Raw genomic sequence first — 27,348 nt, forward strand, 5'->3', positions numbered from 1 at the left:
AAAACCAGCTGATTCCTAATCCATCTAAAACACAGACATGTGCTTTCATATTAAGAACAAGCAAGCATCTCGAGCTCTGAGGATCACCTGGGAAGGAATCCCACTGGAGCATTGCAGCACACCAAAATACCTGGGAGTTACCCTGGACCATGCTGTGACTTACAAGAAGCACTGCTTGTCTATCAAGCAAAAAGTAGGTGTTAGAAATAATATAATACAAAAGCTGACTGGCACAACCTGGGGATCACAACCAGATCCAGTAAAGACATCTGCCCTTGCTTTTTGCTACTCTGCTGCCGAGTATGCATGCCCAATATGGAATACATCTCACCACGTTAAAACATTGGATTTAGGATGTCTACACCCAACACTGCTGGAGAAATTATACTGTTTAGCTGGTATTGCACCACCTGATATTTACTGGGAAGAAGCAGCCAGCAATGAAAGGACCAAGACATTGACATCTCTGACCCATCCTCTGTTTGGATATCAGCCAGCATGCTAATGACTTAAATCAAGAATCAGCTTCCTAAGATCACTAGAAATACTCACAGGAACACCTCAGCAAGCGAGAGTCGAAAAGTGGCAGGCTAAGACCCGGAACCTCAATCCATAAGTGATACCAAATGAGAAACTCCCTTCTGGGCACACAGAAGACTGGGCAACTTGGAAGACACTGAACAGTTTGCGCTCTGGCACTACAAGATGCAGAGCCAATCTTAAGAATTGGGCTATAAAGTGGAGTCCACGACATATGAGTGCAAAGAGCAAACTACAGGCTACTTACTACAATGCAGTCTGAGCCCTGCCACATGCACAATGGAGGACCCCACAGTGACACCAGGGGCACTTGAAGTGGCCAACTTCTGCTCAAAGGAAATTTAGCATAATGCCAAGTTTTTAACTTTGTTTGTGGGTTCTTGAAACATTATAGCTATATTCCCAATTTGCTTCTGACTCAATAAATAAAAATCCACCCCCACATAATATAAATAAAGTTTGCTTCATACTAAATTCACAAAATTAATCAGTCGAGTATTAATGCATACAAGTAAGAAAATACAATGGCAGCCATCGCCCCACCCCCACCCCCATATAATGCCATTTGAAACAAAAAAAGAAATCTTTCTTAACCCAGAGTCATTTGAAATTTCAATTAATATGGTGCAACAATTTACTTGTCAGCTTGCTTGTTCACCTTTGGTTTTAAGTTAAACCTCTGGAAAAAGTGACATAGTACACACAGTTCCACTCCGTTCTAGTTCTTCTTGTTTTTCTTCTTCTTCTTCTTCTTCTTCTTCTTCTTCTTCTTCTTCTAAAACACTAGCTCTTATGGGACTGAGCTACTCCAACTGTCATCAGTGTTCATTTTGGGGATTTTAAAAACTAGAAGAAATGTTGAGGTGCTTTTCAAAGTGCACCGAAAAAGGAAAATGCTTTCATAAAATAGAACTAAGCAAATTTATTCTCAGTTTGAAACATTTCCTATGATTGTATTTGACTACTGAAAGATGAATATCATTTTTATAAGTAAATGATTAAATCATATCATATGTAGTAAGCAATCATTAAATTACAACAGTGCTCAATATAAAAAGTGCTACAGTAAGGATTTTACTTGAACTAAAATCTCCATTAATCCTTTTGTATAATGAAATGGCAAGCTTGGGAGTATATACACTGCAGATGTGCAACAGGCCTACTTCAGACAAGAAATCGAAACAAATGAGTCTTTTCTAATTCCACCTAAAATGTATATATATCCTTCTCAGAAAAGGTAGGAATCCAATTACTTTGGATCTACAAGTTCTCAATTTATGCTCAACTGTTTTCACACACATCAAATCAGGACACCATCAAAGGGGTCAATTCCAGTGTAAACAACAAATGAAGTACAGCTCAAGGCAGTGATGAACTACAGCTGCTGTTTGAGTCACTCTGCATCCCAAATGTGAACAGTAGCAGTTGCTGTGTGAGTTTCCCCCTTTCTTCACACACTATTCAGTCCTGCCTGAGGAAAAATTCACAAAGCTGTGAGAATGGGTCACTGAGTTAGCACTGGAAGAACTGCCGAGACAAGAGCTACTGCTGCTGTTTTATCCTTGTAGATAAAGGCCTTTATCCTTCTCTTTGCTCCTATGGGAATCAATCAGCAAGCAAAGTCAATGCTTTTAGTCCTTTGGTTCAAAATAAGGCTCTACTAAAAATGAGCGAGACTTAGGGCTCATCAATACCTACCACAAAGTATAAGGCAAGTCCAGAGTAGCATGGAGGCACATTTGCTGATTTAGAAAACTCACCCAACAGTGGTCAAGAGCTCTCTGAAGTTCTGTGACCATCTGCGGAGAAGACAGTAGCACCAGCCCATGTGGACATCAGCCTGGTTCACTTTGGAACTGGCTGTGCTTCCCACACAGCCTGACTTCACTTAATGCAGGGCTAAATTGTTTTGGAAGTCCTTGGATGTTGTTTAGAACAACTTCTGGTCCACTTCTGTTTTTAGGGCTAGCCCTTAGGTCAGTGGTTCTCAATCTGTGGGTCCCCAGGTGTTTTTGGCCTACAAATCCCAGAAATCCCAGCCAGTTTACTAGCTGTTAGGATTTCTGGGAGTTGAAATCCAAAACATCTGGGGGCCCACAGGTTGAGAACCATTCCTTAGGTAATATAAGCAACATATATTAACAGTATATAATTATCTTTAACATGAAATCTGATCAGATATTTCAGTTCTGTATTCACGTAAGTGGATTGCAAAACAATTTCTCTAAAATCGAAATGATCTAATTAACATTGGCGTAAGAGAGCCATGCAAAAGGATCAGAGTGGAAATTAGCACACGGGAAATTACCGACTGTAAGGAAGGAGGCGTAAATTGCCTACAGACAGCATAGAGAAGGGAAGCATCTGCAAATACTTGAAATCAAAACAGAAAATGATTTGTAAAAGGCAAGAGGGTGTTCAGAAAAACAGCAAGGTAATAATTTACTAATGCACTCCAATTTTCTCTTTATATTTTGTAGAAATGAATGGATATCTAATGTCTAGGATCATTCAAAGTGTATGCATACTTGGAGGTTCAGAGAAATGGAGCCACTTCACTTCACAAAGTTAAGGACTGGAGAACTCATTTAGATCCCACTGTAAAAAAAACTCCTATAGTCTCTTCCTTTTGCAAGACAGGACACCTGTCATTTTCAAAGACATCTCCTACAAGTTGTTACCTTCAGTGCCTACAATATGTATCTGAAAGCAGGAGGAACCATCTGGCATAACATGGGATGTATTATTAAGTAAATGGGTTCCTGGTTATGTACAAAAGTAATAGATACCCACAAATGTAGTGATTGCTTTAGCAATGTTCAGTCAACAAGTATAACGTAAGAACTCATATAGAATAAAATACAATATGTTCAGAATTCACAATTGTAATAAACATAATCCATACATCAAAAATGACTGTAGCTCAACAATATATGTTCTGTATATAATTGTTCACTTATTCAATCAGTTCATTGTGCTGAAGAGCAAGTAGGTCACAGTAGATCACGACCGGTTTCAACTAGGTCTTCTTCAAGTGAATTAATCTGGGAAAATTATAATGAATTAACCAAAAACATATAAACATATAACATATCCACGTAAATGTCATTATAAATTTGACATAGAGACTTACAATAGTACATTCATATGTATACCCTTTATGCTCCTCTTTCTAGTTGTGTTTTTATGTCTTCTTCCCTTTTTTTCTAGAGTGGGTCTAAATAAAAGGAACAAACAGTGGCTATAACATAATTTAAGATTTTTAAGTTTCAATTAAGATAGTATCTTATTTATATACTCACAGTGTTGATACTCTGCTGGCTCTTGGTTGATTCTTATAGTGAGTATAAACTGTTATTTGGTAACCTCACAATATAATGGGAAGTTTTGTCCTCAGGTGGGATGATTTCAGGTAGCCATTATTCATTTAAAGCAATATGGGGTTACTGAGTATATTCATATATGTGTTACTCAACACTAGATGGCACTGGTGGTTCTCCCAGTTTGGTTGGAATTTATAGTGTGGTAAGAAATACCAAGTACAGATTCACATGAAGTAATTATATAAATTATATTCATTAAGACCTCGGGGGTGCTCAGTTTGTAACTTAAACACCCAGTATGATTCTCTTTGTAAGAGTTTAATATTGTAATCTATGTCAGAAGTTTGTGTCACCACTTCTAATATGTGGAATTTAAATGAATCTGGACTGTGTTGGTGATCATGAAAATGTTTGTAAAGTATTGATTCCCTCGACAGATTCCTAATTCTGCTTTTGTGTTCAATGATTCGTGATTTTACTGACTGTTGAGTCTGACCAATATATGCTAAGTTGCACTCGCAAACAATCATATATATAACTCCCTTCGTACTACAAGTAGCAAAGTGGGTGTATTTATGCTCCCGATGTGAATGTGGATCTATGAATGTTTTTGAGGCTACTAATTGAGGACATACAGAACAATGGTGGCATCGAAAGTTCCCCATTAGAATTGGTTTGGTAAGACGTTTGTTGTCAATATTTGAATGGATAAGAATGTTCTTAATGTTTTTTGTTCTCTTGTAAGCAATTAAAGGGGGTTTCTCACATCCTGGAATATCCCTAATTAAATTCCAATATTTTTTGATGGTTTTGATGGCAATGTTAGACATGTTTGTAAGGGTGAGTGGCCATATCAACCTGTCAACTCTTTGTTTAGTCCTGTCTTTGAGTAATGTAGTTCTTGGTATATTTGATGCTTTTGAGACAGCTGACTGAATAATGTGCTCAGGATAGCCTCGGTTTCTAAATTGAGATTTCATTATTTCTACCTCCTGATTAAAGTCTTCTTGTGAGGAGGAATTACGCTTGATTCTAAGTATCTGTGAGAAGGGTAAGTTGTTTTTCAAGGCCCAGTGGTGGTAGCTATTGTAATGTAGTAAAGCATTCTTGTCTGTGGTTTTTCGATGATTTCTAACCTTTAGTTGATTATTCTCTTTTATAACTGAGACATCCAAGAAAACCACAGATGTTGAACTAATATTTCCTGTAAATTTAATATTAGGGTGAATTGTATTAATCCATGATAATAATTGTTCCGCAGCCTGATGGGATTTACTGATAATAAAAATGTTGTCGATAAATCTGCAGTATTTGATTACAGTGTCTGCAATAGGGTTGTAAGTCCGGTTAAGAATGAAGTTGCATTCTAAATTGTCCATGAATAAATTGGCAATGGATGGGGCCATGGAAGTCCCCATAGCTATCCCTTGCACTTGGAAGTAAAAGTTTTGATCAAATTTGAAATAATTCTTCTCTAAAACGATATCAATTAAATCTAACAAGAAATGTGTAGGAGGGGGGCAGTTAGTTCTTTTGTTCAAAGTTAATTCACATATGGTACGTGCTTCATGTAAGGGGATGTTAGTGTATAACGCTGTCACATCTATAGCCATTAAGACAGAATCAATAGGGATTGTTAAGGACTCAATTATGTTGATAAAATGTTTTGTGTCTCTAATATATGAGGAAGTCAATTTTACAAAGGGTTGCAGATAGAAATCCACCAATTTAGATAATGGTTCCAAAACGGAACCTGAACCTGATATAATAGGACGGCCAGGAACTGGTGTGATGTTTTTATGTATCTTAGGTAATGTGTACAATACAGGAATTCTGGGATATGAAGTGTTCAGGAAGTTGTATTCATCCTCTGATATGTACCCTAGACTTAGTCCTTCCATGGTGACTGTTCTAATGATAGACTGGATATGTGTAGCTGGATCTTGTTTGATGTGCTTATAATGTTCTCTAACTGATAACTGTCTAAAAATCTCATCCATGTAATCGGTTCGATTCATTAGTATTATCGCTCCCCCTTTGTCTGCTTGCTTCCAAATAATATCTTTATCATTGGCTAAATTCTGAAGAGTCTGCCAATCACTGTTGGAAAAGTTTGATCCCCCCCATCCTTCTGTCATGAGATGGTGTATAACATAATTCATTGGTAATAACTTTCTCAAAGGCTCTAATCCCCACATGGTCAGTTATTGGGGGAAAATTGCTACGTGGTTTGAACATGGTAGTATTCGTATTTATTTTAGTACCAAAGTAATGTCGTAATCTAATAGACCGAAATAATTGTGTCAATTCAATACGCATCTTGAAAGGGTTGTATTTAGGTTTGGGGACAAAGGACAGACCTTTATTCACTATGGATCTTTCATGGGGTGATAATACCCTTTTTGATAGATTTGCTATCAAGTCTTCCGTCTCACATCCATAGCCCCTTGAAAAAACCTATTAGGTTTGTTTCTGATGCGACCCGTGCGTCTTGGTTCTGGTATATGTCCTGTTCCTCTAGAAGTCACACTGCTGCCTGAGCTATCCGTCATAGATTCATTTTCCTCCTCTGATGTGTGTTCAGTGAATCTAACTTGTTTTCTGGGGTGGAACTGGTTTGAATATAGCCATTTATATACACGATTGTTACTATAATCATTACGATCCCTTTCAATTTTTTTTAATTTGAAGGACCTAAGTTGTTGGGAGAATTCTTTAAGTTTGCTGGCAATGGTATCTAATTCCATTTTAGATTGTTCCCTCGAACTATGCTCGTCTAACATAGATTGTGACTGGATTTTGATGTTGGCAATTTCTTCTGATGTTGGCAAGCTGTCCAGGAACACCTGGCCTCTCTAAACGAATTCAAGTCCCCAGGGCCAGATCAGCTATATCCAAGAGTATTGAAGGAATTAGCGGAAGTTATTTCAGAACCACTAGCAATTATCTTCGAGAGTTCTTGGAGAACGGGAGAAGTCCCAGCAGATTGGAGGAGGGCGAATGTTATGGTTGAGCCTCATGGCTCTACTACTGGGAGACGTGGGCGTAAGACTCCTCGAGAGTCAGATACTCTCGAGGAGCGAGAAAGGAAGCGGCTGCGAGATATCTTTGCAGAACCATCTGACGAAGATTCTTTTGAGGGGTTTACTGAGAGAATGGAGGAAGAGGTTTGGGAGCAATGGGGTTTGGGAGCAATAGCAAATTGCGTTGGGCAAGGTAATCTGGACGAACGCTTGGGATCTGTGTGGGAAGTTTTCCTGAAGACGGGTGTGATTCGTTTGCTGACTACGTAAGTTATCCTGGACATTGGGCTCAGACGGCGGGAGGAATTGTGTGGGGTTTTGTTGTGCAACCTCTGCTTAATCTTAATAGCTTTGACCTTCCGTCGTCTTCTTGACGGACGCCATCTGCTACTCTGGATTTACGGACTGAACTGACTACGGCCTCGGATTCTCCTACCTGTGTCTGTCGTTGGAACTGGTGAACTACAAACGTCTGCATCTGCCTTACGACCTTCGGAACGGACTGGGACTACGCTGACTGCTTCAACCCTCGTCTGCTGTGTTTGTATTGGGAATTTGCCTGCTGTGTGGAGGAGTAACCTCTAAGTTACTCAAACATTGTTTTTGGCAGCAGAGAAGCATCTGCTGCCAATTAGTTGCATTCTTTTGAACTTTTTGTTCACCAGCTTCTGTTTGTTTAATCCCAGGCTGAAGCAAGCTGTTTTGATTTAGTCCGAATTAAACTCCGGTTTAATTCGGTTTATCTTTTGAACGTTTTTCTTGTCTCTTTTTTACTTTTAAGGCCAGTGTTTGCCTAGCCCTTGTCTTTTACGGGCATTTTTGGTTCTGTAACTCCAATAAACTCTGTTATCTTTTATCTTGTGGCGTTCTGTCTTTGACAGCGAATGTGGTCCCTATCTTCAAGAAGGGAAAAAAGAACGACCCAAACAATTACCGTCCGGTCAGCCTCACATCGATACCAGGCAAGATTCTGGAAAAGATCATCAAGGAAGTGGTCTGCGAACACTTAGAAACAAATGCGGTCATTGCTAATAGTCAACACGGATTTACCAAAAACAAGTCATGCCAGACTAATCTGATCTCTTTTTTCGATAGAGTTACGAGTTGGGTCGATACAGGGAATGCTGTGGATGTAGCGTACCTGGATTTCAGTAAGGCCTTCGACAAAGTCCCCCACGACCTTCTGGCAAATAAACTAGTAAAATGTGGGCTAGACAAAACTACAGTTAGGTGGATCTGCAATTGGCTAAGCGAACGAACCCAAAGGGTGCTCACCAATGCGTCATCTTCATCATGGAAAGAAGTGACAAGTGGAGTGCCGCAGGGCTCCGTCCTGGGCCCGGTTCTGTTCAACATCTTTATTAACGACTTAGACAAAGGGTTAGAAGGCACGATCATCAAGTTTGCGGAAGACACCAAACTGGGAGGGATAGCTAACACTCCAGAAGACAGGAGCAGAATTCAAAACGATCTTGACAGACTAGAGAGATGGGCCGAAACTAACAAAATGAAGTTCAACAGGGACAAATGCAAGATACTTCATTTCCGCAGAAAAAATGGAAATCAAAGATACAGAATGGGGGACGCCTGGCTTGACAGCAGTGTGTGCGAAAAAGACCTTGGAGTCCTCGTGGACAACAAGTTAAACATGAGCCAACAATGCGATGCAGCAGCTAAAAAAGCCAATGGGATTCTGGCCTGCATCAATAGGGGAATAGCGTCTAGATCCAGGGAAGTCATGCTCCCCCTCTATTCTGCCTTGGTCAGACCACACCTGGAATACTGCGTCCAATTCTGGGCACCACAGTTGAAGGGAGATGTTGACAAGCTGGAAAGCGTCCAGAGGAGGGCGACTAAAATGATTAAGGGTCTGGAGAACAAGCCCTATGAGGAGCGGCTTAAAGAGCTTGGCATGTTTAGCCTGCAGAAGAGAAGTCTGAGAGGAGACATGATAGCCATGTACAAATACGTGAAGGGAAGTCATAGGGAGGAGGGAGCAAGCTTGTTTTCTGCTGCCCTGCAGACCAGGACACGGAACAATGGCTTCAAACTACAGGAAAGGAGATTCCACCTGAACATCAGGAAGAACTTCCTCACTGTGAGAGCTGTTCGACACTGGAACTCTCTCCCCCGGGCTGTGGTGGAGGCTCCTTCCTTGGAGGCTTTTAAGCAGAGGCTGGATGGCCATCTGTCGGGGGTGCTTTGAATGCGATTTCCTGCTTCTTGGCAGGGGGTTGGACTGGATGGCCCATGAGGTCTCTTCCAACTCTACTATTCTATGATTCTATGATTCATTAGAACGTTCAATAATTAGTAACATCAAATCCTGTGAGCACTTATTGAGAATAGCCACCCATTTCTGGTTGAAAGACTCATCTTGATTAAACATTCCCGGAGGTTTGAAAATCCGTAACCCTCTGGGGATCCTTTTAGCTTTAACATATTCAGCCAATGAAGAGGCATGTAAATCTAACCTGATTTCTTTACGTTTCAATTTTTCATAATCCTCTACAGTAACCCCTATGTCGGAATCGTGCAGGGTTGACATGCCTGCCTCAAATAAAGATCTACCTTGAATTAATTTTTCTTTATATTCGTTATCAAAACTTAGTTCTTGTAACCACTCCGCCATAACAAAGCAAAGCTTTGGACAAATATTAAATAAATGGGTTCCTGCTTATGTACAATGAACTCTGAATTCTGAACATATTGTATGTTATTCTATATGAGTTCTTACGTTATACTTGTTGACTGAACATTGCTAAAGCAATCACTACATTTGTGGGTATCTATAACATAGGATGTTTCATGTAGAGCTGCAGTATGTGTTGCTTGAGTCACTGGCAACGGGAGACACATTTGCACAACTGGATGTTCACTGGAGATATTCAGCAGAAGAGCAGTGTACAGCATCCATGACTTAATTAGGTGAGTGTAGATTTACACTATGCAAGTACAAAGTAGGATGAACTTGCTTAGAGTCTGCTTGCCCCATATTCCAGTAGGTTTATTGGCAAATTAAACAGATAGGGAGACAGCCACAGCTGGCTTTACAGGCTTTGAACTGTGTCCATTTCCTGCAGTTCTTCCAATGTATGCAAAACAGTAGAGAGAGAAAAGGCTGCCAGAGCAACTTTTTCCTTAGGCAAAGATTGCACATTGCAATCTCTAATGGTATCCTTTGCTAGTTTTCTAGAGTTTTAACTGAAATCCTCATTTAGAGGTCTCCCTGTGGTGGAACACAGCAGCATCTGTTTAATCAGGAGTGTTCCATGGGGAGCAAATAAATTTCTGCCCTTGACATGGGAGACTGTCTGCCCTGCATGAAATGCTGAGATAGAAATAAAGCAGCAGGGCTGCTGTCAACCCCTTTGCAAAACTAGGAAGAGTCCGAAACACTAATGGCCACAATACAACTTTTAAGCTGTAGCCTAAAGCACTGGCAATGCATTTACCATTACTCAGGATGATAAGCTCAGCACTACAATCCAAGCTATTGTCCAAAGCTTAGTGGGTGAGGACTAGGATGAAAAAACATGAAGTGAAATGTTATTGCTGCTTGTTTATTGCTAATACTATTACTCCCATCATTATAATCCTAATAATTACTATCATTTATATGCCAAAATTGGGTCAACTTGTGCACAAGTATATTCAATATTTATTATAAGGTATAATTATTCCACCCTCAAGACAATGTCACTTACCTTGTCTAACAGCTAATGTTGTGGTGTAGACCAAAAATAGGAGAATGTAGTTCAGGAAGCTCTGAAAGACTGGAGTGTTGGCATGAAAATCATCTGACAAATACTTGCTGGTCAGGCTAATACCACAGATAAGAAGGGACAGGACCTGCCCAAGAGCTATAGACAGCAGGAGTTCCCTAAAAGAAACAAAGAAGACAGAATTGCCAGTTAGCCAAGACATCCCCAATAGTGCCCTCCAATAAGCTGAATGGATTCTTCCTTCCCTCTACTGTCTTCTACAACATGCCTCCTCCTAGCCAAGGGTTGATTGTGGATCATTATTGGCTTCAATATGAAATAATAGTTTCAAGAACAGGGACATCATCTTTCCCCCAGAACCTTTAATGGCATTTACCTACATGGTCACGCTAGTTACACTAAACTCAACCCACTGAATCAACAGAACTTACACAACTGTTGATATACCCACTGGATGCTAGCAATTGGATTTAGCCTGAAAAGTCCACATGGTTGCCACATAAAAACAAATTTATGGAGCAAGCAATTAGAGTCTCTTCCACTGTTTTTAAGAAAATGCTTCAAATCCAGATCAATTCCCTGGACTTACTAAAGTTGATGAGCATGTGCACGTGTGTGTATTCTGGTCTTTTAAAAAAATTTCCTTCATCTCTCATTTTGTTTCAAGGACAGTTTCTTTTAATTCTTTTTCCCCTGCTCTCTTTTGCCAATTAGCCATCTCTCCTTGCATGCAAGGCACCATTATATTTCTCCTATGGTAAGTCTTTTTCAAGCTGTAAATAATGGATTCCAGACAAAGTATAAAAATAACCATCTTTGTGGAGAGTGGTTCATCTGGGAATTTTATTTACTTTCACCTCAGATATATTAATATATTGTAAAATTGCTTTTTGACAGATCTTCCTCAGACGGACTGTTACTACAAATCTTTCTGCTGATCATTGTCTTGGCAGCTGGGAAGATAAATTCTGAAAGAACATCTTTGTCAGTAACTGTGTTTGCGTCTTTCGTAGATATAAACTCCCAAGTGTTGTATGGCACTCCCAATGCTAAAACAAAATGAATCATAAGCAAAAGAAACATCCCATGGAAATGTATGAAATTGCTTGCACAACTTGTGCAGAAAAAAAATCTCATACAATCCATAGACCTAGGCTGCAAGAAAGCTGTTCTTTCACTGAATAATTTGGTTTTATGTTGCAACAGTTCCGAAAGTTACTGTGTGTGAACCTTGGAACCTGTTCTTGTTTTGTGCATTCAAGTCATTTCCAAAGTGATCCAGTGATTTTTACCATGCCTAAGTGGCGAATTGAACCGGGCCTTTAGGGTTGTAGTCCAATGCTCCAACCATTACAACATGCTGGCTCTCAAAATGGTGGTTGTTATGTGCTGTCAACTAATTTCTAAATTATGGTGACCCGAAAATTATCACATGGTTTTCTGGAGCTGATAGTGTGTAACAGGGTTATCCAGTGTAACATTTTGGCACACTTACTTATAGATTCCCAAGCCTCTATCACCACCTTATCCAAGTAAAGGTTCCACTTTGTTTAGTGCACATGTAAATATGCATAAATAATCATTATAGTTGTCACGACCCAGGCTACAGAGCACCAAAAACCATGCACAGAGGCCAGAATCTATCTAATATCTTTATTAAGGAAATATATATAATTAATAAAAGCAAGTGTATGAAATAGTCCAGAAGTAGACCTTTCAGGAAAGGTCAAAATTAGTCCCAAGAAACAATGTCCAATATGAAATATTAAGGTCCAAAGTTGTAATCCAATAACCGAAACACTCACTTGCCAAGCAAGTGAGGGGAGATGACAAGGTCCTTTAGTCCATGAACTTGAACAAGGCTAGGAAATAACTTGATACTTGGAACACAAGGCTTGATTCAAGGCAACAAGGTAACGAGGAGCAAGAACAAGATCCGTGGAATTACTTGGCAAAATCCGGAAAAACAAAGCAAGGCTGAGCCCTGGAAAACAAGGCAAGGTCCGCGAAGGTAAACAAGGCTGGAAACAGGAGCGAAGGCTTGAAATCAGGGACAAGGCTTGAAACAGGAACGAGGCTTGGAAACGGAGCGCGCTGTCCACACACAACTTACTCCAGTAGCTGACGAATTGACTCCGCAAGATCTCTTTGTGGGTAAAACACCTAAATAGGGTCTAGTTTTCCCACCAAAGAGCAGTTCTCTGGGGAACTAGAAACGAAAGCTAATCTCTGAGTCCAGATGCATGACTCCTTAAGGTTTCCCATGGAAAGCAGGCTTAATCAGCTGAATTCTTAGCAGCTATCCTAGCACTCCTACGAGAGGCCGCTTGAACTCCTCTCTGATGTTTACAAAACTCGTGGCGAGAAAACACAGGAGATTTAGACTCAGGGCTTGTTTGACAGATTTCTGGAAGACAAATCTCTTGCAGGTGCAAGGTTCCCAAATCTGGCTGGGAAGGTTCCAATTCTGACTGAGACGGTGAAAAACCCAAGTTCTCCTCTTCATCTGGGACTACAGTGCCATGAACGGGACTACATGGCCCATGACTCATCACAATAGTGAAAGTACAATGTGCAATGCAATGAGAAATATGAAACATCTCTGCATGCAGAAATAAAAAGATATGCTGTTCAAGTCCTCAGTTTACTATGTTAACCTTGTCTTGTATATTCCCCTTAGGTTGCAGTGACATTTTTGTGAATTTTGTGAGGTAGAAACTAGAAGATGTAACCACAACACAGAAGTGGAAGTTTTCAAAAGCTGTACTTTTTCTATCAGGAGCCTGCTGCTGCTCAGTCATTTAGTCGTCTCCGACTCTTCGTGACCTCATGGGCCAGTCCACACCAGAGCTCCCTGTCGGCCGTCTTCGCCCCCAGTTCCTTCAAGGTCAAGCCAGTCACTTCAAGGATCCATCTTGCCCTTGGTCGGCCTCTCTTCCTTTTTCCTTCCATTTTCCAAAGCATCATGATCTTTTCCAAGCTTTCCTGTCTCCTCATGATGTGGCCAAAATACTTCAGCTTTGCCTCTAATATCCTTCCCTCCAGTGAGCAGCCGGGCATTATTATTATATCAGGAGCCAGTAAGGTATAATGGCTTGAGTGTAGGACAAGGATGCTAGAACACCAGGTGCCAAATCCCTGCTCATCCATGGAAACCCACTAGGTGACCTCGGCCAAGTCACACTCTCAACCTCAGAGGAAAGCAAAGACAACCCCACTCTGAACCAATTTTATTTCGAAACTCCTGTGGTAGGTTCACAAAGGTCTGGAATGCCTTGAAGACACACAACAACAAACTTGTATCTGGTGGCATGTTCCGTAATTACATTATGTCACTTGATGTCGCCCACTACCACAGTCCCCCTTGCCTGAACCTCAGCACATCTCAGAAGTAAACACATAACAGATAAGGACAATTGTGCATAGTGCTTCAAGACATGCAATAACCCAACAAATTAAACAACCAAATTAAACCTGTGAATTGAACAGTTGTCAGTATGAACCTGGAAGTCTCTTTCACTGGTGCCTACATTAAATTTCTACTGTAGTCAATTAATGTTGAGAGAAAAGTAAAGGGAACACAAAATTAATTTGACTGAGTACTGAAGATAAGCTTGGATCTCCCAGGCAGTAAAACCCTTCAATTTCAGATACACGTTAGGAAAATGATGGTTCCACTTTATTGGTTTTCCCTTAGGCTCCAAGATAAATCTTTCCCTTGCTCGCTGGCTTTCAGTACAGGGAGACAGCATGACAGCTTTTGACAGCATGGCAAATTTATTACAGGCTTGACACATGTTGATGGAACAGACCAGGTAAAAGAGAAAAACCGCACACACACAAGGACACTGATCTCATTTCCCTGCTTTTAATAGAGTTTTAAATTGCAAGGTGGCTGAATAAGTTTATGCTTAGTGGAAATAAAAAGTTCAAAAGGAGATGTGGGAGGCTATAAGCTGCAAATTTCAAAAGAGCCACAAATCAGTCCTTTTATGAAGGATCGGGAAATAAGCTAGTTCTCAGCGTTATATGGAAGAATCATTCTGTGTGAACTTTCACGTATCCTAGGTAGAGCCCTCATTCTCATTTGTTCAACCACAGTTTCTCTTAACAATTTCTCAGTTATTCAGTCTCCACAAATATTTTTGAAGTGCTGTTTTTGACTTTGAAAGGTCTTCGCATCTTAAGACCACCATATTTCAAAGGCTGCCTGTTTCAGCATGTGGATGGTGATACAACAAGAACTTTATTTCAGACCACAAATCCCAGGATATCCAGCTAGTTTGGGGAATCCATGGAGGTTATTCATTCATTTATTTATCATGTCAGAAGCGAAATGAGGGTATGGTTGTAATGTATTTTAAAACACACACAAAGTTAAAAATTTGGCATTACTGTATATTAAATGTCTCTGGTGCCTCTGGTGTTGCTATATGAAGGTCCTCCATTGTGCATGTGGCAGGGCTCAGGCTGCATTGTAATAACATCGCTTTATCCATAGAGGTAACATTCAAAGAAAAAAACAATAACAATTAATCGTCTTCTGCTAGTTTTGCCACTTTCTAAGGCCAGACAACTCACTATTGGAGACAGTCTTCTTTGTGGCATTACCATATTTTTGAATGATCCAAAAATCAAAGAGATACCTATGAGAAGGATGAGCAATGGGTACGCTCCTGAGTTTGTTTTTTAAGTAATTTTTCCTAATGTATTTTTACTGTTCTAAATTAATGTTTTCATTTACTTTATTATTTAATGTTTTTAAACTTTTGTGCCACTTGTTTTAATATTTTCTTTTAACACTGCTTTGGGTCCCATGATAGAGCATAAGTGGGATTTTTAAAAAATCATGTAAATATAATTAAAACGTCTGTTGCCTTTACTCTTGTAGATTATCTCATAGACCTAATTTATTCTTATTTCAATTCTAGAGAAAGATCTATTTATTTTCCAGAATTTTGTAGATAAATATATTGTTCCATCCAACTATTTTATGGTATTTTAATAGATTTGTAGCTTTTAATGTACTGTCATTATTGTGTTTTTTACTAGGAAGGTCAGGATTTCAGCCTTTTTAAATTTTATTTTAAGATAGTAGAATTGTATAACATTATAAGCTGTGGATCTAAACAGAGCCTGAGATAATTCAGAAATATTGAATAAAAGCTGAAGCAGGAGAAGTTAACAAAAACATTCCCGTTTTCATTCTCCTCCATTTCTCCTGTTGTGTGTGTGTGTGTGTGTTTTTTTTTTAATGTCCTTCTGTTTCTTTTCTTATTTTCTCTTTTTCAATTTGGAAGCATTTTGTTCAGTTTACAAGCAAATTTGATTCTGAAGATAGAGAGATACATTTTATATACATTTTATATAGGTTCTCCAACTTCTGCAGTGCTGCTATACCACGCTCTCCCTATTTCTGTGGATTAAAACAGCAACTATCAGCAGGTTCAGCCTTATCAGTTATTTGGACATTATTCATGCCTGATGGTCCTAAATGCTTCCAGGAATTCTCCATTTTCCTACAAGAACCTTTCAGAAAAATAATTTTGTGGAATCTATCCTTTGTCTGTTTTAAAACAGCCGCCCACTTTTGAAAAAGTTTATGAGAAATAGAAGCATTATCACATTATTGTAATGGAATTTTCTGCACAACTCCCATTATTGTAAATGCAGAAAGAAACCCATTGTCAGCAAGGTAAAATAAGTCATTCTGAAACATTTCAAGGTGCTTTGAGACATATCAATGAGTAAGTCCTATCTTCACATGCTATGCAACCCACCGCCCATTTGAACACAATGAAATTATAGGAAGGAAAATATAGCTTGGCCTTGTTTAGCAATGTTTCTGGAGTCACTGTAGATGGCAGTAATTTCCAATTAACAGAGGGAAGAACTGTTTCATTTATTCCTTGGGCAAAAGATCTCAATCTCATTCAGTCCCTTTTTTGACAATAGTGCAAGTTCTAAAAGGTTGCCACTATGCAATCCATATCAGTGACAGCTCATTCAACTATATATTGTGAAAATGTACTTGCAACTAATTGCTTCTACTGTATAATTAGCAAGTATTTACATATTACACTGGTGTGCTTCCCTGCTCCCTCCAGGAAATTCAGGATTGGGTGCTTACATTTCTCCCTGTTTTATTCCCAGGAAAACAGGATGTCCCCTTCGGGGTGAGAAGGGTGGGGTATAAATATGGTAAAATGTGGTAAGTTAGGCTTAATCAAGGGAAGACTCTTACCCAAGGCAATTTCTACATTTTTTTAAAAAAAATTTATTTATGAGTTTAATTTTACATAAAATGTCAAACATACATACATACATACAAATACATTGACAATGCGCCCCCCACTAAATACTCTCCACATCCCGCAACGTAGAAAAGGAAGAAAGAAGAAAGGAAAAGAAAAAAAAAAAGAAAGAAAAAGAGGAAACCCACCTAGATTTGCCTTCCGGCCCTTTTGCACAACAACATCTTTGATCAACATATGCACTTTTGCGGCTCCCTTGATTGCTTGAAACTCATAGATTATTTATTCACTATAGTTACTCATTGATCATACTCTCGCTGTTAATATAATCTCTCAGTAGAGACCAATCTGTTTCGTGTCTTATTACTTCATCCTGCTTTATAAATTGAGTCAATGTGTCCATATTTTTAATGTCCAAAAGTCTTAGTAACCAATTTTCCCTCGATGGTATTTCTTGTTTTTTCCATCGCTTTGCCAGGCAAATTCTGGCTGCCGTCGTCATATATGTGAAAAGTTTCTCCGTATTTTGATCCATCGGGAAGTCTGTTATTCCTAGAAGAAGGTACTCCGGTTTTCTTTCAAATTTCTTTTTCAATATCTTCTCCATTTCCCTGTGAATTGTCTGCCAGAAATTTTTGACTTTTTTACACCTCCACCACATATGCCTAAAGTCACCTATGTGTTCCCCGCATTTCCAACATTTACCGTCTCCTTTCCCTTTACTCATCTTAGCGAGTTTGTCCGGCGTGAGGTACCACCTATAGAAGATTTTATACCAATTTTCTTTTAATTCCACCGCATATGTGTATTTGAGGTTTCTGTTCCATATTCTTTCCCACTCTGACATATTTATGGTGCGACCCAGTTCTCTTGCCCATTTTATCATTACTTCTTTAACCTGTTCTTCTTCCGTTTCCCAAATTAATAACTGCCGATATAATATCTTTATAATTTTTTTCTCCATTTTCATCATTCTATCCCAGCACGTGTCTTTGTTTTCAAACCCTATTTTTTGATCTTCTCTGAAACTTTATTTGCCAATAATTTTATTTGCAATTTCTACATTTCTACATGGCTAGTTTTCAAGCTATAAAGTTTTTTGCATGCATGTGCCAATCACTGATAGCAAGGAGACACTGTTTGTGCATGCTTTCAGGGAGGTAATTCCTTGCTTTTGATGAAATTGCAGTGATTTATCTGGAACTTTTAAAAATGTGGGTGTACTTAACAAGAAAACACATTGGGCTATAGGGCTGAGCAAACCTTTGTCTTTTGAGTTTGTTGTTGTGTGCTTTCAAATTGTTCCTGACGTATGTCAACTCTAAGGAGAATCCACCATGGAGTTTTTTTGGCAAGATTTGTTCAGAGGGGGTTATTCTTGCCTTCCTCTGCAGCTGAGAGAGCACAATTTACCCAAAGTTACCCAATAGGTTTCAATAGTTGAGCAAAAATTCAAATCCTGGTCCTCGGAGTTATAGTACAATGCTTAAACCATGTCACATTCTATTCTCAAACATTAAAAACCCTACTTAAAGACATGTGATGTCTGGTTGAGTGACATGAATGTCCAGGTCCTTTCCAATGTTTGAAAGTGTTAATATTTTAATACAGCTGCCTGAAAGTACTCAAACAGTATGAATCCCAGAGAGTTACAGCATTGGAGGAGACTACAAGGGACATTCAGTTCAACCACCTGAAATCCAGTCCACTACAATCAGGATAGCTAATAGTGTCTAGGAGATTCTTGAGTTGTAGTTCAAACAGGCTACTTTTCCCAAGATCTGACCTTGTGGTAGCTAAAGAACAACCCTACAACCCAACAATAAGGGGAAAGGAAGAGTTCAAAGTTACCTTGATTGAACTCTTGCAATGCATCTCTCAATTGTTTCCTACATGCTGCTGCTTGTCCAGAACACAACCATTCTTCCCTCCCTCTCCTTGAACCTTGTGCCTTGCAAAATCTCTCACCCTGATTGCCTACATGTCGCTACTTACACTGCTCACTCTTCCTTCCATCCTTTTCCCTTGCAATGCACCCCCTTTTGTTTCCTACATGCCAACTGCCTCTTCTCTTCTACTACTCACTCCCTCTCTTCACCTCACGCTCTTGTAGCATGTCCCACTCTTGCTTCTTCAGTGTTACTGCTCCTACCGCTAACTCTCCTTTCTCTCCTATTCTGTATCCCATGTATATATATCTCTTCACCACACCCTTTCTCCTCTGTGTGTCTTTCATTCTTTAAATTCTTGTAAATGAAAATAGGGGAGAAATATCCACATCCCAAATTAAAAGGTTAAGTAGTTTTGCACTACTAGATTCTTAGTTATGCAGCTCCTCTTCGGCTTCATACACACAGAATCATAGAATCATAGAGTTGGAAAAGATCCCGTGGGCCATCCAGTCCAACACCCTGCCAAGAAGCAGGATAATTGCATACACATCCAGGTATTATCTACCTTAGATACAAGTAATGACAATCTATCTATTGATCTATGGATCTGTCTGTCTGTCTGTCTGTCTCTCTTAATAATTGGAACAAGTACTTGGGACCTCATTATATGAAGTGGGAAAGCATGGGACAGTGGGGAGAACTGTCTTACTTGGTTCCCTCCTGTCAAGGTCCATCTTCTGCCATCCCACATCCTTTCCCCATAGAGGTCTGTCTTTCCCATGCTTTTTGTCATTTGGTGTTGGGTAATGCCCAACTCCCCCGGTGGCACAGTGGGTTAAACTGCTGAACTGCTGAACTTGTGGACCGAAAGTTTGGCGGTTCGAATCTGGGGAGTGGAGTGAGCTCCCGCTATTAGCGCCAGCTTCTGCCAACCTAGCAGTTCGAAAACATGCAAATGTGAGTAGATCAATAAGTACCACTTCAGTGGGAAGGTAATGGCGCTCCATTCAGTCATGCCAGCCACATGACCTTGGAGGTGTCTATCGACAACGCCAACTCTTCAGCTTAGAAATGGAGATGAGCACCAACCCCCAGAGTCGGACATGACTAGACTTAATGTCAGGGGAAACCTTTATCTTCACCTAATGCCCGACTCCTTAAAAGTCAATCTGGCCTCCGTTTCTTTATGCTATTGAAATGGAGCTCCATGGACTCCTGTCAGAAGCTGCCTTGCATGGGACTCTGATTCAGCAACACAGAAAAATGGGGAGAAGACCCAGAGAAGACAGCGTCTGATTAGGTCATTGGTCTTCAATCCAATTAGAATCTAGGTGATGTAGACACACTGAATCAATGGTGTTTACATAAGCATTGGCTTGTCATTTATCAACCAAGCAAAGGATCTATAGTAATTGGTATTCGCAATCTAATTTAAGATTTAAAACTTCTTGAGCTACAGAAAACACTCCAAATGAGTTGTCGAAGGCTTTCATGGCCGGGATCACAGGGTTGTTGTATGTCTTTCGGGCTGTGTGGCCATGTTCCAGAAGCATTCTCTCCTGACGTTTCGCCCACATCTATGGCAGGCATCCTCAGAGGTTGTGAGGTATGGATAAACTAAGTAAGGAAAGGAAAGAATATATATCTGTGTCCAAGGTGTGGCAAGAGTCCTTTGTCACTGGGAGCCAGCATTAATGTTTCAGTTAATCACCCTAATTAGCATTGGAGATGTTTTGTCCCTTGCCTGGGGGCATCCTTTGTTCAGTCAAGCCTTCATTGTGTTGGTTCCCATCTACTGTTTTGATTTTGGAGTTTTGTAATACTGGTAGCCAGATTTTGTTCATTTTCATGGTTTCTTCCTTTCTGTTAAAGTTGTCCACATGCTTGTGGATTTCAAATGAGGATTTGTAATCCAGCAGTCCAAATGTCCCTGCAATGGGTGTCCAAATGGCTACTTTATTTAGATTAACTGGTTCAGGAAAAAAAATGACTGATTGAAATTGTGATCCTGGTGAATCAAGCAGCTTATTTGTGTACATACATACTGAAACACATGCAAATAAAGATAGAGAAACATGCATGCATAGTGTTAACAGATACTGATATCAAGCATCAAAAAAAAAATCTCAATATTTCCTATTTTGTCTTGCACCGAGGATGGCCTCTTCTAAGACAATGCTTCCTGTTTCTTGCTCCAGAGAGTCAGTTTTTCCCACATGCTAATTCATGTATATTTTATTTAGTTACATCATTAATGGGTTTAAATATTTTAAATCAAACTGCAGCCCTATTGCGATCTCTTCTGCCTCAGCCGAGCAGCACCTACTAGGCAATGGTAGGCTGTCAGATCTGGTTCAGTGGCTCATAATTTGTGATGATTTTATTTCAGATAATGATAGGGCCAGTCAAAAAGAGGAAATTATAAATTTGTGAAAATAAAATTAAAATTATGGCATCAGCACAATGTCACCCTCCTCCAGTATCCCCAACACTCACTTGGAAATTTTGTCTTATGAAAATAACCCTAAAATCAGCCACTTTACCTCCGTGTGTTATTAACTCTCTCTGGGATTTCTGGGAGTTGAAGTCCAAAACACCTGGAGGCCCAAAAGTTGGGAACCACTGGTTTAAGCCCAATCTTCTACATTCTGCAAATCCCAGTGAAAAATACTTCAAATTGTAGTCAGATGAGATCTAGATCCCACAATTCCCACCTCTGCCTTAAAGTATAAATTGAGCATCTCTCACCTGGAATCCCAAAACCTGAAATACTGCAAAATTGTCCACATGAGTGGCTGAAATAGTGTCATGGTCATTTTCTGGTGGCTCAATGTACACAAATTTGTTTCATACATAATGTTATTACAAGTATTCTGAATAAAATTGCCTTCAGACTAAATGTATAAAATGTATATGAAAAACAACTCCCTTGTTATGTCAGTTCCACTGGCTGCCAGTCTGCTACTGAGCAGAATTCAAAGTGCTGGCTTTGGCCTATAAATCCTTAAATTGTTCCAGGCCAGCTTACCTGTTCGAATACATCTCCCTTTATGAGCCATCTAGAACACTAAGATTTGCAGAGGAGGTCCTACTCTCAGTCCTGCTGCGTTTGCAGGTGCGATTGGTGGGGATGAGAGTCAGGGCCTTCTTGGTGGTGGTGCCTCGGCTGTGGAACTCCTTCCCCAGTGAGATTAGATCGGCTTGCTCCCTCTTAGCATTTAGGAAACAACCTAAGACTTGGTTATTCAAGCAGGCATCCAGTGAATGACAGAAATCTGGAAATATGGAAGTAACTAAAATACCTTGGGATCGATGCAGGGTCCAAAGGTTTTATGTTGGGTCTGTGATTGTTGTTATAGTTTTATAGTTTTAATGGTTTTAATCTACTGTTATATGTTGTTGATTTGATATGTGAGGTTTTATACATATGAGGCATTGAATTTTGCCATTGATTATGTTGTGAACTGCTTTGAGCCCTCCTAGGGGGGCAAGAAAGAAAGAAATAAAGAAAGAAAGAAAGAAAGAAAGAAAGAGAGGGAGGGAGGGAGGGAGGGAGGGAGGGAGGGAGGGAGGGAGGGAGGGAGGGAGGGAGGGAGGAAGGAAGGAAGGAGAAAGAGATTTCATAGTGGGCCTTGTAAAAAGTTTTTAATGCAGATAAAGGAGAAATGTGACATATTGATTTGTTTTTTCTTGTATCTTGAAATACTGTTCCAGTGTAATTTTTCCTCATGTAAAATGACCACAAAATGTCATCCACCAACATTTTTAAATGAGCTAATTTAATAACTTTTTTCTATTTTCATGGGGTGTTATCTGCTACATGACAAACTACTTCAAAATAGAATGTTTCTGTTCTTCACAGGTTCTGATGAGAACAGTAAATGAGCTTTATAAAAGTGTAAGCATAATTCCCAAAAGCCTTACTGAGAGGTCAGGATTCAGCTAGAAGGATTGGGTGGTGTTGCTGGTGTGAACACCTCTTTCTATGATTTATAAACATTAGCAATAAATATTTATTCCTATGTAGAGATTGCTGAAGTATACAAAGACCATGATGGAAATGACCCTAAGATACAACATGTTAAATCTACCAGTATAAATCTATCACCATCTGAATGGCTGTTTGCCATTATGAAATCAACCATACCATTACATAATTGCCACATAATAATTAATTAATAGGCCAAAATAATGTAAATGGCACCTTGACTTGGGTGGATAAGAAGTACCATTCCACAACTCAGTGAGTAACCTTGCAATGAGAGGAATGCTAACAACTTTTTGGTTTGTCACATTAATCGATCTTGCAAAGGACTTTGACACTATGAATTTTAATGCTCTCTGGTCTATCCTCCTAAAAATCAGATGCCCTGGTAAACTTGTGAACATCTTGCAGCTCCTCCATGATGACATGATGGCAAAGATCTTGGACAGCAAAGGCTTCCAAGGTGACCCATTTAAGGTGGGATCAGGTGTCAAACAGGGATGCATTATTGCCTCAACCTTACTTTCTTCATGGCTATGATTCTACACTTTGTTGATTGGAAGCCTCCCACCGGTGTGGAAATCACCTGTCAGATAGGTGGCAAGCTCTTTAACCTTAACAGACTGAAAGCCAAAAGTAAGGTCACAACAACTTCTGTTATAGAATTCCAGTATGCTGATGATAATGTAGTCTGTGCTCATTCAGAGGAAGACCTACAAGCCACTTCAAACATCTTTGAGGATTCATATGAAAAGCTTGCCCTCTCACTGAAAATCGAGGAAACCAAAGTGCTTTACCAGTAGGCACCAACCAATCCCTCTGCAATGCCAGAAATAAAGCTTCATGGTGTAAAGCTAGAAAATGTTGACCATTTCTGCTACCTAGGCAGCCACCTCTCCACAAAATGCGACATTGATGCTGAAGTACAACACTGTCTGAGCTATGCGAATGCAGCATTTTCTCCAATGAAGCAAGGAGTGTTTGAGGACCACAACATTTGTAGGGATACAAAGAAAACTGTTTATAAAGCTCTTGTCTTTCCAACTCTGTTGTAATGTCTATTCAACATGAACCATATACAAATGTCACTCAACTTCTGGAAAGATTCAATAAACATTGCCTCCAAAAAGATCTTGTAAATCTCTTGGGAAGACAGGTGGACAAACATCAACATTCTGGAAGAAGTGAGGACCACCAGCATTGAAGCGATGATATCTGCCATCAACTTTGATGGACTGGCCACATTGTTCGAATGCCCAATCACCGTCAACCAAAGCAGTTACTCTACTACCAACTCAAGAATGGAAAATAGAATGTTGGTGGACAGCAAAAGAGATTTAAATATGGGCTTAAAGACAACCTTAACAAATGTGGAATAAACATCGAGAACAGGCACTTGAGCATTCTAACTGGAGATCAGCTGTTACCAATAGTGCTATGGATTTTGAAGAAGCATGAATAGAGTGTGAAAGGGAGAAATGTGCCAAGAGGAAGGTGTGTCAAGCAAATCCTTCTAAGGAACACCTTCCACCTGGAAATGTATATTCTCATTGTGATAGACCATGCGGATCCAGAATAGGTCTCTATAGTCACTTATGAATCCATCACCAAGATTCTACTTCTGGAAGACAATAATACTCAGCCATGAGGGATCACCTATGATGACGATGATGATCACAGTACTGATTAAATTAAACTAGATCCTCAGAAGTAACATTCCAAGTTTTGCCAGAATTATCCATTTTACCCCTTTGATACTGTAATCTTAAAGAACAATGGGCACAGTCCAAAATTGCCAACATTCCTCACCTTTGACTATGCTTGCTAGGAGTGCTTGCAATTACAGTCTGATAACATCTAGAGCACAAGATAATTTTTACCCTGTCTTCGAGTCCTGTATTTCATCTGTTCTCATTTAGTTGCACCCTATCCGTGCCATTTAGGACAACCATGTAGTTCCAGCAGGCTTGATAAAGTTCACTTCCTCTGATATTGTCTTTTAAATTCTGGCAGATGAGAAGAGGCATTTTGTAGTGTCATCTAGGTTTTCATATGAAATCTGAAGACTGTGGCTAATAATATTGTTATGGCTCTAAATTAAAAGAATATGGAGTTAATTAATGTGAGCATATGTACTATATGTTGAGTGAAAAGAGGACCCTTTTCTGGCATTGCAGACAAAGATAAATGGAACATACTGAAAGCTGTCCCAATAGTTGTATTATTTCTTAATTTATTATTAATGGGAGTATCGCCTTCATGATTCAGATTAATATGGTGCAAACAAGAGTTCTATATTCATTTCTCCAAACTAGTATCACACAATTTGCTAACATCACACATAACCCTCATCTTAACTGAACAATGATGTCTCACTTCTATGAAACTGTTCAAACATAGGATTGTTTTCCTTTAAGCAATTATATTTAAATGTATTTAAATTTCTCCCAATAATAATAGATATGGTGCATATAATTTTGTAATAACTCAGCCTTTGCAGATTACAAGGTATATTATATGGGTTGGATATGAATCTATTGTTAGACTCTAAACAAAAGCTGGAAATGCAATGCTGTCTAACCTTGCACAAAAGTCTTGTGCTACCACAAAGGGTGTTTTGATCTTTTTTTTTCTCTCCCCGAGTAGCTGACTGTCCATATGCTATGTGTTCAAAAGCCTACTAAAATTTTAAAAGCACCTCAGTTATATCTGGAATAAAGAGCATGAAGTTACACACTAATAGCAAAATCATTATGTGCAAGTGGATTCTTATATAGCCAAAATGACACAAATCATGAAGAAAGGGAAGCATCCCCAAGCTTAATGCTTAAAAAAAACTTTGATGAATGATGGGAATTTATCCCATTTTTCCTGGGGCTTGGACTTGGAATTCGTAAAATATGACATGGAGCAGTTGAGAGTGTGGGCTAGCAGGGCATACAATGCCCAATAGTACAAGAGTGCAACCAAGCAGCAGGCTCCAAATGTTTGAGGATCAACGTCAATAAGGCTTCAGAGCACAGCTCAGCAAAGAACAGATGAGTGAGTGTGTCCAATTTAAATTGTACAGTTCCCAAATAGGTTGAACTCTGATACAGTCACAACGGAAGACTTGCAGTCCAGACTTAGAGTACATGTTCTATGACCACTTGGGTGGATGCTATGGTGATTCATTCAGTTTCGTTTTTCAAATAGAGGGATGGAAATTATTTTGACCCCACCTTCATGTTATTGGACTGCACCACCCAGTATGCCTCATCACTGAAAATCCTAGGTGGAGTTGACTGGCATTTTTTTATAAGCTCAATAAACTGATGCCTTGTAATTTCTGCTTAAATCCAGTGCCAATGTGTATCTAAGCACAGCATCTTCTGCATCAGAGCCTGACTCAAAGACTCCAATTTGTCTGCATTCTTCCAATCTGGTTTTAACACTTCTTTCACTCCTTCAGGATCAAGCTGCCCAAGCATCTTGCTGTCTGGTATGTGATGTCCTTTATTATTTGTCTAACAGTTTTAGCGACATGTCACCTTCTGCCCTGCAACACCTTCCAGCCTATTGATATGGAGTGTGTTGTCTTTAACCTCTGTGCCACAGAGGCAAATCGCTGTGCATCAACAGATCTGTTGTAAGTTCATCTCTCTGCATTCCTGATTACCGAATCTCTTCTGCAATATCTCTTCAACATAAAAAATACCACTCAGGTTTCCCTTGTGAAACTGAACTGGACCTGAATTTCCTGCTTTGACTGTTTTGAATATGTAATTTTATTCAAATGCATTGCTCAACTTGTGTAGTCATTAACAAAGCATTTCAGTTCTCAAACTTTGCTTTCGAAGAATTCATTCAATAGGCAATGAAGGTACACTCATTCTGGCAGTTGGGAAGCTTCCTCAGTACTAACAGTGAGGTTGTTAGATCTGATTGCTCCATATTTACAAGTGATGCAGTCAATTAGCTGCACTATCTTGGCTGCAACCAGCTTGAAAATTATACTTTTCCTCTTTTGTTGACACGGTAATTGGCCTTGAGAGATAACACTTATAGTGCAAGTTCAAAGAAAGATTAAGGGGATATTTGGGTTTCATTCTGGATGTGGAAAACCTATTCTTATATGCAGAGAGTCAGCATGGTGTTGAGCATTAAACTATGATTCTGATGCCCAGGTTTTGAGTCCGTACTTGGCCATGAAACCCACTGGGTGATTCTCTTAGGCTCAAAGGAAGGTAATGGTAAGCCCCTTCTGAAAAAATCTTGCAATGAAAACCTTTTGAGAGATCCATCTTAAGGTTGCCATAGGTCAGGTATGACTTGAAGGCACACAACAACAAGAAATGCTTATATGTAGGTACTGGATTCTGTTTGAAGCATAATCCTGTACAGTTAGAATGCTTCCAGGGTCCTAGACAGCCTCCACACCATATTATTATACATCATCATGCTGGCAGAAAGGGCAAATCGTATCTCCAGTAGCCAAATCAGTAACCCTTTCAAAAGCTTTACATATGAAGACATCACATTTTCTTCTATGAATGGAAATACGTGTCCCCCAGAATTCCCCAATCTATATATAAAAATGTAATGTGCATTTTACTATGGAGTAAAC

General features: G+C 39.5%; 1 protein-coding gene and 1 long non-coding RNA gene across 2 annotated transcripts in view; one reads left to right on the plus strand and one right to left on the minus strand.

Moving 5' to 3' along the window:
- Positions 1-27,348, minus strand: part of slc35f1 (solute carrier family 35 member F1) — a 291,050-nt gene that overhangs the window by 132,411 nt on the left and 131,291 nt on the right. Inside the window, exon 2 of the mRNA XM_003215595.4 lies at positions 10,594-10,769. Coding sequence (XP_003215643.2) covers positions 10,594-10,769 — 176 coding nt within the window. The remainder of the gene's footprint in view (positions 1-10,593; positions 10,770-27,348) is intronic.
- Positions 7,047-7,742, plus strand: LOC134298655 (uncharacterized). Its single transcript, XR_010005757.1, has 2 exons — positions 7,047-7,152; positions 7,236-7,742. It is a non-coding gene; the product is annotated as an uncharacterized LOC134298655 (long non-coding RNA).

Source organism: Anolis carolinensis, chromosome 1, assembly GCF_035594765.1.
Source record: "Anolis carolinensis isolate JA03-04 chromosome 1, rAnoCar3.1.pri, whole genome shotgun sequence".
Taxonomy (NCBI): Eukaryota; Metazoa; Chordata; class Lepidosauria; order Squamata; family Dactyloidae; genus Anolis; species Anolis carolinensis.